Raw genomic sequence first — 12,611 nt, 5'->3', positions numbered from 1 at the left:
ATCTCGTCAGACACTAGAAGAAAAAGATACCCAGAAATACTCATAAGCATAACTCTGAATATTCATATATACAATCTGTGAGATAAGTGGGAGTGTCTTCTGAACAAGAACACCTAAGCACCTGTCAGAAAATACACAAATATTGCCCAAGACAACTCGAATTTACATGTCAATATTACTCTCTTTAAATGCTTCCTTCTTCAACTCCACATATGCAAGCTGATAGAATCATAATTAACTTGTTTCTGTAGAACATAGTCTTTCCAAGTGCTGGCCCCTGGTGCTAATATTGGCACTGACCCATGAATTTACATGTCAATATTACTCTCTTTAAATGCTTCCTTCTTCAACTCCACATATGCAAGCTGATAGAATCATAATTAACTTGTTTCTGTAGAACATAGTCTTTCCAAGTGCTGGCCCCTGGTGCTAATATTGGCACTGACCCATGAGTTATTTGTTTAGAACTCAGATTAGATTTAGGCGTTAACTGTGCAACAAGGAAACGAAACAGTTAGAACATAAAAGTATGTCAAAGAATCTGACAATAAGCCAATGAATATTCTAATGAACATGAGTTCGCTCAATGTTCTTACATCTTACAATAATTAGTTGCAAGCTTGGATAGGCCTTGCTTGTGTGAAGCTGGTCGACTCATGCTGCATGGATTTATCATACATGGGCAATGGAAGAACAGTTTCGAAAGCTTCAACAAGCAATGCCACCTTCCTCTTTCTATCTGGAGCCAATTTTGTGACTGCTTTCTGAAGCGCATAATCAATCATCCATTCCTCTGCATTTTTCCTCTCATCCACCATTTGATGCCTGAGATCAACCGTTTCTGCTTCTGGGTCCGGCTCTAATGGAAGAAGCCTCGGAGACCGTGGATCGAAGTCTTTCATATGTTGTGATTGTTCAGTTAGACTCTTCCTCGTGATTATCATTCTGATGCTTTGGTTAGAGAATTTTGCATTAGAGTCAATGCAGTCATCTTCTCTTAGGCTCATTCCACTGAATGCAAGGCATGCCACATCGGCTTCATCTTCCTCAGTTGTGTCTTCTAATTTGCATGCTGTTATCTCCATTTTCATGCTGATATCATTTCCTTCTACATCAACTGGTTCAAATGCTTCACCATCTGAATGAACATTGGAGGTGTTCTCTTTACTGTCGATTTGGTCGCTTCTTTGCATTTTTGACGGATTACTCCATTTATTTCCCTCTGGTACATCAAGTTCAAATGTTCCAGACGTAAGTTTACAATAATCAGCAAATTGTTCATGTGCTTCTCGAGTCAACTCTACACCATCTTCAGTAATCTCCCAAGCGACCAAAATGGAATCTGGCTCAAAATGGAATCCAGCATCTGGATCATCACCATCTTCACTGTCATTATCACGAAAGGGATCTATATGCTCTATGCAATCAAAATTACAGACTGTAAAATTTGCTAACTTAGTTTCACTTTTGGCAAGGCCATCATTGTCTTTGCCCAATTCCTGATCACAGCTTACATATTCAAGAAACTTCGTCATCTCATCAATTTCTTCGATTGAAAGATCACTTGCCTGGTCTACACCATCCTCCGAGAACATATCTGAACTGGGTTGGTGTTGCTCATCTAAAGCAACTCCTCCTTCCTCTCCTCCCCTTTCACTGCAGTCTATGGTCACAGTGTTTCCACAGATGACATCTTTGATCTCTCCAACCTCCTCTTTATGCTTAGAATAGATTTCAACGAAGAAATCACAAACTGCTTCTTCTATCAGGGTAGTTACCTTCAAACCAGAAGGTATTTTAATTAATTGCGCGGGAATGTCCGTCTCCTTGTCATCCTTCCCTGGGTGCTTCTTTCTGAATGGAGAAAGCCCTTTTAGTTTCATCCGCTGTTGGGTTTTGATCATTCTCCTCCTTGAGGACAAGAAACTCTTCAAAGCAGGCAAAGGATCATGCCTATGACCATTCAACGAACAATATGTATACGGGCAAACCTTCTTCGCCGAAGTCCCTTCGGCTTCGGTCCCGCCGGGATTAAGATTCAAACCCTTAGGGAGCTTGGAATCCTTCAGAGTTGATGAGCAAGTTGCTCTGTTCACATGCAACTTGGGACATACAAATCTTCCTATGTTCTTCTTCAAAGAAGGTCTTACTGGTTTCAAACTTGGTTTTTTCTTTAGAACCCTCGCAGAGGAGAGGGAAGCTTTGAGTTGACTCAAACTCTTCAAGTTACCAGGAAGATGGTTTATTACCTGCAGCTGCTCCTTTCTGGCATCTGAGCTGCTTGTGGGCTTCATATAATTCGGCAACCCGTTCCATTTCTTCATGGATCTCAGCTCCTTCATCTTCTTCCTCGCGTCATCTCCTCTTCCAGGTTTAACTTCTTCCTTCTTGGATTTTGGCATAGAACCAAGTTTACTGGGTGCCTTCCTTTGAACCATTGGTGGAAGAAAGATGGGACTATATTTGCCTATTTCCAATTGCAAGAACTGGGAGTCATCTTGTTCTAGGAGAAATGGAGTAGGAAGCTCAAGAGAAACAACAAAGGAAATTTGAATGCTGACTTCCACTTTGATGGTGGTGGGGATTTCTTTGTTTATTTGGTATGTTCATTGGAGCTCCCACATTTGGCTGCTTGCGTCCAAAGTCCAAGTAAGTGGCAGCACGGTCTTTTTCTTTTTCTTTTTTCATTTAACACCCTATTATACATCGTCTTTTTAAATTACAATTTTAAAATTTTAAAATTACAAGGGTCTATTTGAAAGCCATAATAAATGGAACAATTCCGTTATAAATGATATGTGGGAAACTTGTGATGATGGCATCTAACGGCTAGTCAAAACGTGCTGGCCGTTGGAAGACACCGTCTTGGTTTTGGATTTCAAATTGTGGAGGGCCCACCTAGCAATTTGAAGTAAACGGGTCGGGACTGAAAAATCCAAACCCGGTTATAAACGGTTTGGGTATGTAAATATTTCTCCCACTACCGACCCGATAGGCTTCGGGATGGGGAACGGATTCTTAATTATCATATCCGCTAAGGATGGCTATATATACGGATTGGATATCCGATGTATCTGAATTCATTTTCATATATATCCATTTTCCTATTTGCATATATTCTAACAGGATATGGATACAAATTCGAATATTAAGATGAATAATAATAATAAAAAATCTTAACCTACGTTTGGCAAAACTCGAATGCAAAACTGAATCATGGGGTCAGATATAATCTGATCCCTTTTCACCCACTAGTTTTAAGGAATAAATTGCTTTGCATCTAGGTTGAATCTGGATAAACTATCCATAAATATCCAAATTAGGAAGCTCACCTGCACCACTAGTCCTTTTTTAATCTTTAAACTAGGTTGAATCAACTCTTTTGACAGAATTCTGCAAGCTTTAAGCAAATATTTGAAACCAATTAGTATTGGATAATATAAGAGACATCTTAAAAAATGATCCTCATATTAGTAACTGGTCGGCAAAAAGTAGTGGAGTTTAGGCTGCTATGGCCCTCCAGAAAGATCAAAGGGTTTATTCTCACATACCTCTCCTTCCCTTCCATGCTTTCGGTCAAGGCCAGCAGCAAAAATTTTCTCTTGATTTGGTCTCGGTCAACACGGACTGCCTCCTTTTTTTTTTTGTCTCCACTGCTGCTTTCTTGTTACAAGAATCAAAGAATAATAACACATGAGCAGTTCCTTATTGAAATGAGTAGTTGAATAGTTGTCCATGGCATACAACAGATAATATGCAGTGACTAAAACTTGAAACATTTCATTGAAAAAGGCATGCGAAGAATTTTCAGCTGACAAGGTGTCAGATTTACATCAGAAATTATGGATACAACAACTCTAGAGATGAGGAAATTTTCACAACAGAGGAGAGAAATTTTTCCAAGCCAGAGAAGATGTTATCCAGGCCCACCACCACCTATGAATTCCCCTTCGGCATCCCATGGGCGAGTTTCATAAGACTTTCCAATCACACTTCGTTTATGGTTTATTGCCCCATCTTCACATCTATATTCAGGGAAATAATCCAAAAATGTCTTGGCTCCTAGTGTATTGACACCTTCGAAGAGAAAGTGCCTTACCAAGTCCTGTGAACAGTGAAGGATGAAAAAATATCGAACTCAAAACTGCACCAACAATTAAAGCTAGGTTTATTTTTTTCCAAATAATGTTGAGAATGGTACCTTTGATAGACTTTCTCCAACCAACTTCTTCAAAATAGGATAACCAGGATCCTGATGTATTATGACCATATGTTAGAAAATAACTCATTAATGGTAATTTGATTTCTTAAAATTTAACAAAAATATCAAACAGATGCGAATGCATGTAGTGGATAAATAATGATAAAAAATTATTTTATGCCAACATAAAAGGCTAATGATATTTGGTGATTAAAATCATTGAGAAGAGAGAATTATCATGACACTTGAAATAACGTAAAAGAGGAAGCTCCAGATTCAACCAACTACTGTCTATGAAAGCATTAGCACTACTATATGAAGCATTTACATAGCTAAAGGCTCTGAAAGTCTGATTTCTCCCAAGAAAAAGGAAGAACCTTTTCTGATCTCCATGTAAGATATTTGTGTTGTGCTTCCAGGTTTTGAAGGATCTGCAATGTGTCTTTTTCTTCTACTGCTTGATCCACTAACTCAAGCCATGCCTGTTACGGGTTAAGAATGAATTTAAAGAACAAAAATATATTACTATCTTGCAAATATTCTATCAATCAGCTAATAACTGACAATGTTAGAAAGTATATCTACTGCAATAATGAATTTTCAGAAATAAATTATCAATCATCATACAAAGTTTTTGGACAACAGGGTTTGATGATTTTTTAAAAGACAAAATCAAGCATTTCCTAGACAAAGTGGAGATTAAGGTAGGAATTTTAATCTTTGCTAATCAAAACAGATGAGAATATTTTCTTAAACTTGCTGGCGTCTAAACACCCATAGAAATAAAGAACTGTTTTAAAAAACTCTGTATCATGATGCATGAATAGTTTATATTTTAAAATGATAAATTCACCCTTGTGTTCCACTTATATCTTTCAAATAATTTAGTTCACCACTATACCTGTTTACCAGAGTACAACAATTTGATAAGCTAGAGGAAAGGACATAACATAAAACACACAATTGACAAATTTCTTATGACTTAAATCCTCCACATTCCTATGATCCCCAGAGTTCTCAAGACCAATTAAAATTTTATTAAAATTAACAGTATACTAGAAGTTGTTTTTCACTTTTCCGATTATACTTCGCATGAAGTTTAACAGTCTGGTTTAGCTCAACAATTTTTAATATTTCTACTGCTCCAAACAAAAGTGATCGTCCAATACCTTATAGTAGTCCACAAAAGCTGAATATAGTTCGTCATGCTTGTATTGGCTTGAAGTGAATGCAGTCCATAACACAATTGGTGAGAAAAATTTCATAGACTCGCTTGTGACCTTGCCTCCCCATGGGAAAAGCTGTATTTTCTCTATCAAAGATGTGAAGCTACATATAGAACTTTAATATAAAAAATATCAGTAACATAGTTGGTAGCATGAAAATTTGAAGTTTCAGAACCTCAGCATATTTCTGGCCAAGAGGCATTAACTTCTTGTAATACTTCTCCCTGTAATCCCTTCGGATAGTGACGTCATACAAGGGATTAAGGTCCCTACAAGCAATTGATTAATTAATTTAGACAACTACTGAGGGTCTTTCCAGCTCACTGGCATTGTGTACATCCAATTTATTAAAACATATTTAAGAACAATACCATAACCAGAGGAACTTAAACGATGAAAAATAAAGAGTAAAAAAAGAAATGGTAACTGTAAACCTAGATGAAAATTGCCAAGAACATTAAATAATCAGTTTATCGTTATCTGCAGAAAGCATATTGATTTTTTTTTCCAAAAAAAAAGACTTAAAGCCCTCATCTCAATACAAGGTTCATTGCAGAAAAAGCACAGAAAGATTATGGACGAACATTATTTTGCATGTAGACCTTTCTCTTATGTAAACTTCCAAAAATGACACAAACATTATGTAAGCAACCCCGGAAAACCAATTTATATAACATAGCAAATGCAAGGTCCTTTATTTGGCTTAGCTATTAGTTAGCAATCATGATTTATGCTCTAGTTTAGGAAGGTCTTTTCAAAAAGCACAATTTCATAATCATGCCCATTTTTTATTTTCAGACAGTAACCAAGAAATCAACAAAGTTGGGCCGAGGTTGCATGTTAAGACATAAAGTTAACTGGCACCACTCTAGGTGATCAAAATTAAAATCAGGGACAGAAAAGTACACAAGGAAACATCATTCAAGATGATTGAACTCTTTGTCTCCGACTAGCAGTTGTGAAAAAGTTTCACAAAGTTGGGCTGAGGTTGCATGTTAAGACATAAAGTTAACGGGCACCACTCTCAGTGATCAAAATAATAATCAGGGACAGAAAAGTACACAAGGAAACATCATTCAAGATGATGAAACTTACAAGACAACAATGCTGCGAGTAGCAGTTGTGAAAAAGTTTGCACAAAATATAGGTAGATCATATTCTGGTTTAGAAAATACAGCATAATCAAGGACCTGCAAAGAAAGAAAATATATAGTAATTAGATAGGATCAGCAAGAAAACTAGTTGAAACTGAAAAACGTCCAAACTTTGATAATCTGGCAGTGCTAAGGGAAGTAGGAGAATGAAACGCAAAATGACAAAGGAAAAGGACGAGATACCTGCATTGCACTGCTGTCTTCAATTGTCAAGCTACGGAGGAGTCTAATTTTAGGTGCACAAAATGAAAGTGCATTCAAAATTGTCTTATCATCTTTGGCTTTGACAAATTTGAACTTTTCCTACAGCCATGAGTGAAAAATGAAGATAAGGTAACAAAATCTCAACAATGGAAATAGTAGTAATGATGACAGTCTGGAAGTAAATATTAGTTTAATGGTAGTTAATGTGATATACCATCAAAAGCCATGATAAGGGAGATCATATTGCAATTACTCATGAAAGCCCTACAATTTCTTTGTATCTCTCTCAATGAAAGATTTATGCTTCCTTCCTACCATCAATCATATCCTCTTTCACTATACCTCCAACTAAGATATGAATCCCTTTCGAGGAATCTTACTCCGTTAGACACGACAAGGCAATTAGGCATTTACTTCAGCTGCCTTATTATAATATTTCAATCCTTAACATCACGGAAAATCTTTTCTCTGGTCCTATCAGAACCTTTCAATGCTGACTTGTTAGAGTTGTATTTTCTACTTGTAAGTACAGTCTCTAATGAAGTTGCAAAAATTTGTTGTCTTACACGAAACTTAATATTGTTGTCTTAGAAATAGTTCCCCAATTTAAAAAGGAGAGAGAGAGAGAGGAAACGAAGCAACTCTTGTGATCAAAAGATCTGCATATACTGCATCAAATAGTTCATTTTGATAACCTGTTGCAACCATACTAACCTTGTGATGACAATATTTTATCAAGCCTCACTACGTTCTGCCGTATCAGCTTATCTAACAGAGAAACTTCTTCCATCACGAAAAGGGCCATAAAAAATTCATGACACACAAGGGAAGATGATGCAATACGGTTCAGAATCAACCACAATGTACCGAAAAGTCAGCAAAGTGACGCCTTTATTTATCTAGTTACAGATAGAACCATCAGAAAAGCAGTTCTGGGTCTCAAAATATCATGCAACAAAATGCGCAATTAGCTCGACAGAGATAAGAGCACTGAGCCCGTCATTCTAGATAAATGACCAAATAGGCATCAAAACACCAATTGCAACCCGAGAAAGAGGATACCAACATCCAGTTAGTACAAAAGGCAAACACTTTGTGGGCGTAAGAGCAAGGTTCAACAGATACGCAACTCGTTGATCAAAACGTCAAAACTCCCATGCTCTAACTCTTTGGCGTCCTTGGAGAGTTAGAGGGAGGAGGAGGAATAATTAGAAGAAGGAAGTAACCTGGGAAGGCAGAGGAGTGAGAGTGGTGTGCAGTTGGGTCTGCTGCACCGCGAATTGGACGAACTTTTGGTAAGACAAGGCAGCGAGATCCATGGCTGTGCTGCGGAAAGCAGGGGGCTTGGAGTACGAGCTCACTTCAGCTTCAAAAAAGACGAACTCTCGTGGTAATAGATAGGGTTTTTTAGCCGACGAAGATAAACTATGAGCTTTTTTATTTTATTTTTTATTTTTACGAATAAGCCATTGAATAGCTCTATAAAAATACCGTCTTTGTTTACATATAAAGACTTCAAATTTACGACCGTACGAACTCCGTGGCTTTAACGAATTAAAAATAATAATTATTATTTAAGATAACACATAATATTTAAAGTCCTCGTCATTCGATATTAATGATCTTAGGTTAAATGCAATTTACCCATGTATTATGTCTAAAATTATTTTAACTTTTCATACTTTAAAAAGTTTAAAACTAATTTTTATACTTATAATTAAAGTAAGAATGTTAGTATTTTTATTAAATTTAACTGAGTATTATAGCTATTTTGTTAATTTAATTATATTATCTTAAAATTGGCATGTCTTTTTAATAAATACGATGAAAAACTAATAGTTTCATTCTAGTCATAAATATATGGACTGATTTAAAATTTTTTAAAATATAAAAATAAAATAATTTTAAAAATATATTTAACCGTAATTTTTAGATTTTTTTTTAAAATATATCATATTGGACCAAACAAAATCAAGTAAACTCTATGTGAACCCACCCTCTTACGAGGTAATTGGGTGATGGGACTTTGTGTTAGTAGCTGAGCGATCGCGCAATATTCGTTCGTATCTTGAAAATTTTAAGTGTATATCTGATGGAATTTATTTGATAAATTTAATTTTCTTTTCATTGGATAAGATTGGTTTTCTAAATGGATGTCAAAACATAGTATATGAAAGAGGAGAAAATCAAGTATTTTGGAGCCACATTATATGAAACCAAAAACGCGGCATAATAAACTGTTAGTCATCGCCACCTCTATTGTACTTGTGTAATAATTAGAAAATTTCAGCTTAAAGAAAATAGACTAGAAAATGAAAGAGAAAAAGATGTCCATCAAATGGATTAGGGAGAAAGAAATGTGTCCCCAAAAATATATACACTTTTTATAAGAAGATACGTATTACCTTTGATTAGTAGACAACAATACAGCAGTTAAACACAACGAAGTATTTTGTCTTTTTTTTAAAAAAAAAAAAGTGAAAGAAAACAAAAGGAATTTTTTTATATTATTTGTGTGATGCGAAGTACCCCAGCTGCACGACATTCCTGCAGCCGCGAAAGCGAGGGATCACCCGATTTTTGCGAGCGCGAAAACCGAGGAGGATCCATTGGCCATCATAACCTTGAACTCCTCGAACGAGACGAGCCCGTCTCCATCTCGATCCACGCCGTCGATCATCCTCCGGCACTGCGCCACCGAAGCCCCCTCCCCCAGCCCCCGGAGCACGCGCGCGAGCTCGTCGGCGGAGATTGATCCGTTGCGGTCGAGGTCGAAGACGGAGAAGGCGTCTCGGAGGTCCTTCTCGCCGGCGCCGCCGGCGTTGAGCTCGGCGAACTCCTCGAGGCTGATGAACCCGTCGCCGTCCGCGTCCGCCTCCCTCATCATCCTCTCCACCTCCTCCTCCGTCGCCGGCTTCCCCAAGCTCTCGAAGATCGCCGACAGCTCCGATCTCGAGATCCGGCCGTCGCCGTTGGAATCGAACTTATTAAACACTCGCTCCATCTCCTCCTCCGAATCCTGCGAGGAGACAACAGTCTCCGGCGGCGGAGAGCTCGTCGGCGATGGCTTCGATTGGCTCCGGCGCCGGAAGAGGGAACGGATCTTTCCCATGGATCGGAGTAGGCGATGCTAATTCTCGGGTACTTCGCTTGTTTGGGATAACAGCGAGAATTGAGGTAGAATTTATAGGTAGTTGAGAGGATTTCGAGATAATTTCGAGAGGAGAGGGGGGGAACTGAGTCGGTGGAGGTGAAGATAGTAAGTGGTACGGATACCGCCTGCGCTACTAGTAGCTACGAATGAAACCGTAAATGTAATGAATTAGTCGGTGATATGGGTTGGAATTAGAAATGGAGTAGAGCGGTGACCGCATTCTTCCGCTCCAAAGAAGGTGGACGGGCCCACACTCGTTGCGTGATCAAAGGGGAATTCACGGGGGCCAAACTCCAAGGAGTATTATTTTTAGCAAAAATAATAAATGAATAATTAGAGGGTCTTAATAATAGAAAACTTTAGACAAAAGTTGCGGTGGATCGTCCGCAGCCCTGATTGCAGGAAATTATAGTAGGTCGACTCAGTTACGATACTTGGCAAGAACAGATTGGCTGCCACCCCGAGTTCCTGCATCAGTGCTGCAGATGATAGTACGAGTGGTCACGTCGGAAGCGTGAAGGTAACACAGTTGGCTTGCTTTTGCCGAAAGAAGAGTACAATTAGTCCGTGAGATGGGAGGAAACCAACGGTTTATTTTAAATGTCGTCGGATACGGGGATGAATGCTACGATACGTGTCCACAATTAATTGCACGGATCCAACAAAAGATTTCGAACAAGGTTAATCGAGATGATCAATTTCTCTTGCCTTATTTGGGGAACACACTGGACCCGAGTTAGATTTGACGAAGGGCTACTTGTCCCAGCATCGACTGCCAGATCTTGGACTGGAGACTGGAGTTGGTTTGATCGGTTGATCCACCTACCGGAATACGGCTGGTGTAACTATAAGTCTATAATTATAAACCCATTAAAAAGGAAATGACTAAACAGCCGATTATAATGAGCTCAGTTCGTTTAGAATCCCTGTGGAAACGGCATTAAGCTAGCATAAATATTTTTATAAATATTCTTTAAATAAAAATAAGGTTTAATTACAATTTGCTCTTATGTATTTTGATACCATATCACTTTACCCCCACTATATTATAAAATTATCTTTATATCCCTCTTTTTTTTTATATTAATAGTACTTAATCTACTCTTACCGAATGGAAGAAACTCTTTCTTTGTTCTGATTTGGTTGGTGAGGAAGATAAAAAGAGATAGGATGAAAAAATTTATAAGGGCTTAGAAAAAGTTGAATTGGGAAAGAAGAATTGGAAGGTTTTTGTAGTGATCCTAAGAAAAGAGAAAGAGATAAAATTGTCTGAAATTTATTAGGATAATTTTATCTATTTAAAAATAAAAAAACTGTTCAGGTATTTGGCACGTGAGTTTTAAGAAGTTTTAAGTCACGAAAGTTTAACAAATGAGTTTAATTACAATTTTTAAAAGTCTGATAAGAGAGTATTTGTAAAATTTTATATTACTGAGTAAAATAATATCAAGTGAATCAGCAAAGGTTTCTATCTCCATGTCTACGCACGGATCTGAATGATATGCTTTTGGATGGTCTCACAAAAGTAATCATTGTTGGGTTTATGGATGTATGAGCAATTGTGCCATAAAATAATATCAAATTAGTGGTTAAAGTAAGATAAACAGCTAAATTGTCGGAGGAAAGGCATATATACTTTGATTCATAAAACCAACAACTTTCTTGCAACTCCCAATTAACAAATCAATTGTTCATCTACCCATAGACACTTGATATCCATTACAAAATCGATTGTTCGCCTCCCGCGTTCTTAAAATTACGAGACCATCCATCACGGCCGTCCGTTTAGTATCCCACGTTTGATTTCATCTGGTCCTTCGGAGGGATCACCAATCAACACCGCTGGCCGTCATCATGCGAGCGAAGTCCTCAAAACCAACGAACCCATCACCGTCTCCGTCGACGCCACCGATCATACGGCGGCAATCTTCCAAACTACACCCCTCGTCTCCGAGCGCAACGAAAACCCTAAACAACTCCTCCGCCGAGATCTTCCCGTCTCCGTCGGCGTCGAAGACGGCGAACGCTTCCCGGAGCTCGTCTTCATCCGCGCCGACGTCGCCAGAGAGGTCGGCCTCAGCCGCCGCCATCATTGCCACCACCTCCTCCTCCGTCGGCGGATCCGTCCCGATCCGCCGGAGCACCGCCTCCATCTCCCTCCTCGAGATCTTGAGCACGCCGGGTCCGGCGGCCGCGGCGGATTTGGGGAGGACGGAGTCGGGAGTCGATCGGGGGCAAGAGGAGACAGAATCATCGGAGGAGGAGGATGACGAGGCGGCGGAAGCGAAGGACGAGGTGGCGCTTCGGGAGATCGAGCGGCTCTTCTTCTTCTTCTTCGAGGAGACGAAGAAGGAGGAGACGGAAAGCTTCATTCTAGAGAGATTATAGAGGAGAGGAGAGAGAAAGGTTTGAGAACTTGGGGTTTGGTGAGAGAGATGAAGGAGAGAGGAAGGTGAGGCAGAGGCGAGTTTAAAAAGGAAGTGTGGGAGAAGTGGGAGGTGAGCTTCGAAGAAGTTTCGTATGAGAATTTTGAGACATAACAAATTAACAATTCTACGGCCTGGCTTTGCGGCACCCACCGATCGCATCCAGAATCGGGGTGCAGGAACCCTGTACAACCGCAGTGCTTTGCATCTCCTGATTGGCTAGCAGCGGAAGCACTATCCTTTTCG

General features: G+C 39.0%; 4 protein-coding genes across 4 annotated transcripts; all 4 read right to left on the bottom strand.

The window, feature by feature from the left end:
- Positions 1-37: 37 nt before the first annotated feature.
- On the bottom strand, positions 38-2,616 carry LOC140782629 (uncharacterized). Its single transcript, XM_073129305.1, has 2 exons — positions 597-2,616; positions 38-490 (listed from the first exon to the last, which is right to left on the bottom strand). The coding sequence occupies exon 1, from the start codon at positions 2,436-2,438 to the stop codon at positions 609-611; it is 1,830 nt and encodes a 609-aa protein (XP_072985406.1). The 5' UTR covers positions 2,439-2,616; the 3' UTR covers positions 38-490; positions 597-608.
- Positions 2,617-3,755: 1,139 nt separating this feature from the next.
- On the bottom strand, positions 3,756-8,265 carry LOC140782630 (phytochromobilin:ferredoxin oxidoreductase, chloroplastic). Its single transcript, XM_073129306.1, has 8 exons — positions 8,012-8,265; positions 6,765-6,884; positions 6,523-6,617; positions 5,603-5,696; positions 5,371-5,502; positions 4,579-4,683; positions 4,202-4,252; positions 3,756-4,105 (listed from the first exon to the last, which is right to left on the bottom strand). Exons 1-8 carry the CDS (start codon positions 8,102-8,104, stop codon positions 3,917-3,919), a joined length of 879 nt encoding a protein of 292 aa, XP_072985407.1. The 5' UTR covers positions 8,105-8,265; the 3' UTR covers positions 3,756-3,916.
- An 833-nt stretch (positions 8,266-9,098) lies between these two features.
- Positions 9,099-10,215, bottom strand: LOC140780939 (probable calcium-binding protein CML15). Its single transcript, XM_073126663.1, has one exon. It carries the CDS (start codon positions 9,895-9,897, stop codon positions 9,355-9,357), a length of 543 nt encoding a protein of 180 aa, XP_072982764.1. The 5' UTR covers positions 9,898-10,215; the 3' UTR covers positions 9,099-9,354.
- Positions 10,216-11,551: 1,336 nt separating this feature from the next.
- Positions 11,552-12,472, bottom strand: LOC140781502 (uncharacterized). The gene has a single exon (XM_073127495.1). The coding sequence runs from the start codon at positions 12,309-12,311 to the stop codon at positions 11,766-11,768; it is 546 nt and encodes a 181-aa protein (XP_072983596.1). The 5' UTR covers positions 12,312-12,472; the 3' UTR covers positions 11,552-11,765.
- Between the last annotated feature and the right edge of the window lie 139 nt (positions 12,473-12,611).

The sequence above is a fragment of the Typha latifolia genome, chromosome 2, assembly GCF_019914945.1.
Source record: "Typha latifolia isolate L0001 chromosome 2, TyphaL0001v2, whole genome shotgun sequence".
Lineage (NCBI taxonomy): Eukaryota > Viridiplantae > Streptophyta > Magnoliopsida > Poales > Typhaceae > Typha > Typha latifolia.
This window is presented reverse-complemented; position numbering and strand designations above follow the sequence as displayed.

Excerpts from the sequence above, each read along its gene's own strand:
- LOC140782630 (XM_073129306.1), bottom strand. The coding sequence starts at position 8,104 with ATGGATCTCGCTGCCTTGTCTTACCAAAAGTTCGTCCAATTCGCGGTG. Across the intron at positions 4,684-5,370 it reads CTTTTGTGGACTACTATAAG|GCATGGCTTGAGTTAGTGGA; the intron begins GTATTGGACGAT and ends AACCCGTAACAG. Across the intron at positions 4,253-4,578 it reads TTACATGGAGATCAGAAAAG|GATCCTGGTTATCCTATTTT; the intron begins GTTCTTCCTTTT and ends ATAATACATCAG.
- LOC140782629 (XM_073129305.1), bottom strand. The coding sequence starts at position 2,438 with ATGGTTCAAAGGAAGGCACCCAGTAAACTTGGTTCTATGCCAAAATCC.
- LOC140780939 (XM_073126663.1), bottom strand. The coding sequence starts at position 9,897 with ATGGGAAAGATCCGTTCCCTCTTCCGGCGCCGGAGCCAATCGAAGCCA.
- LOC140781502 (XM_073127495.1), bottom strand. The coding sequence starts at position 12,311 with ATGAAGCTTTCCGTCTCCTCCTTCTTCGTCTCCTCGAAGAAGAAGAAG.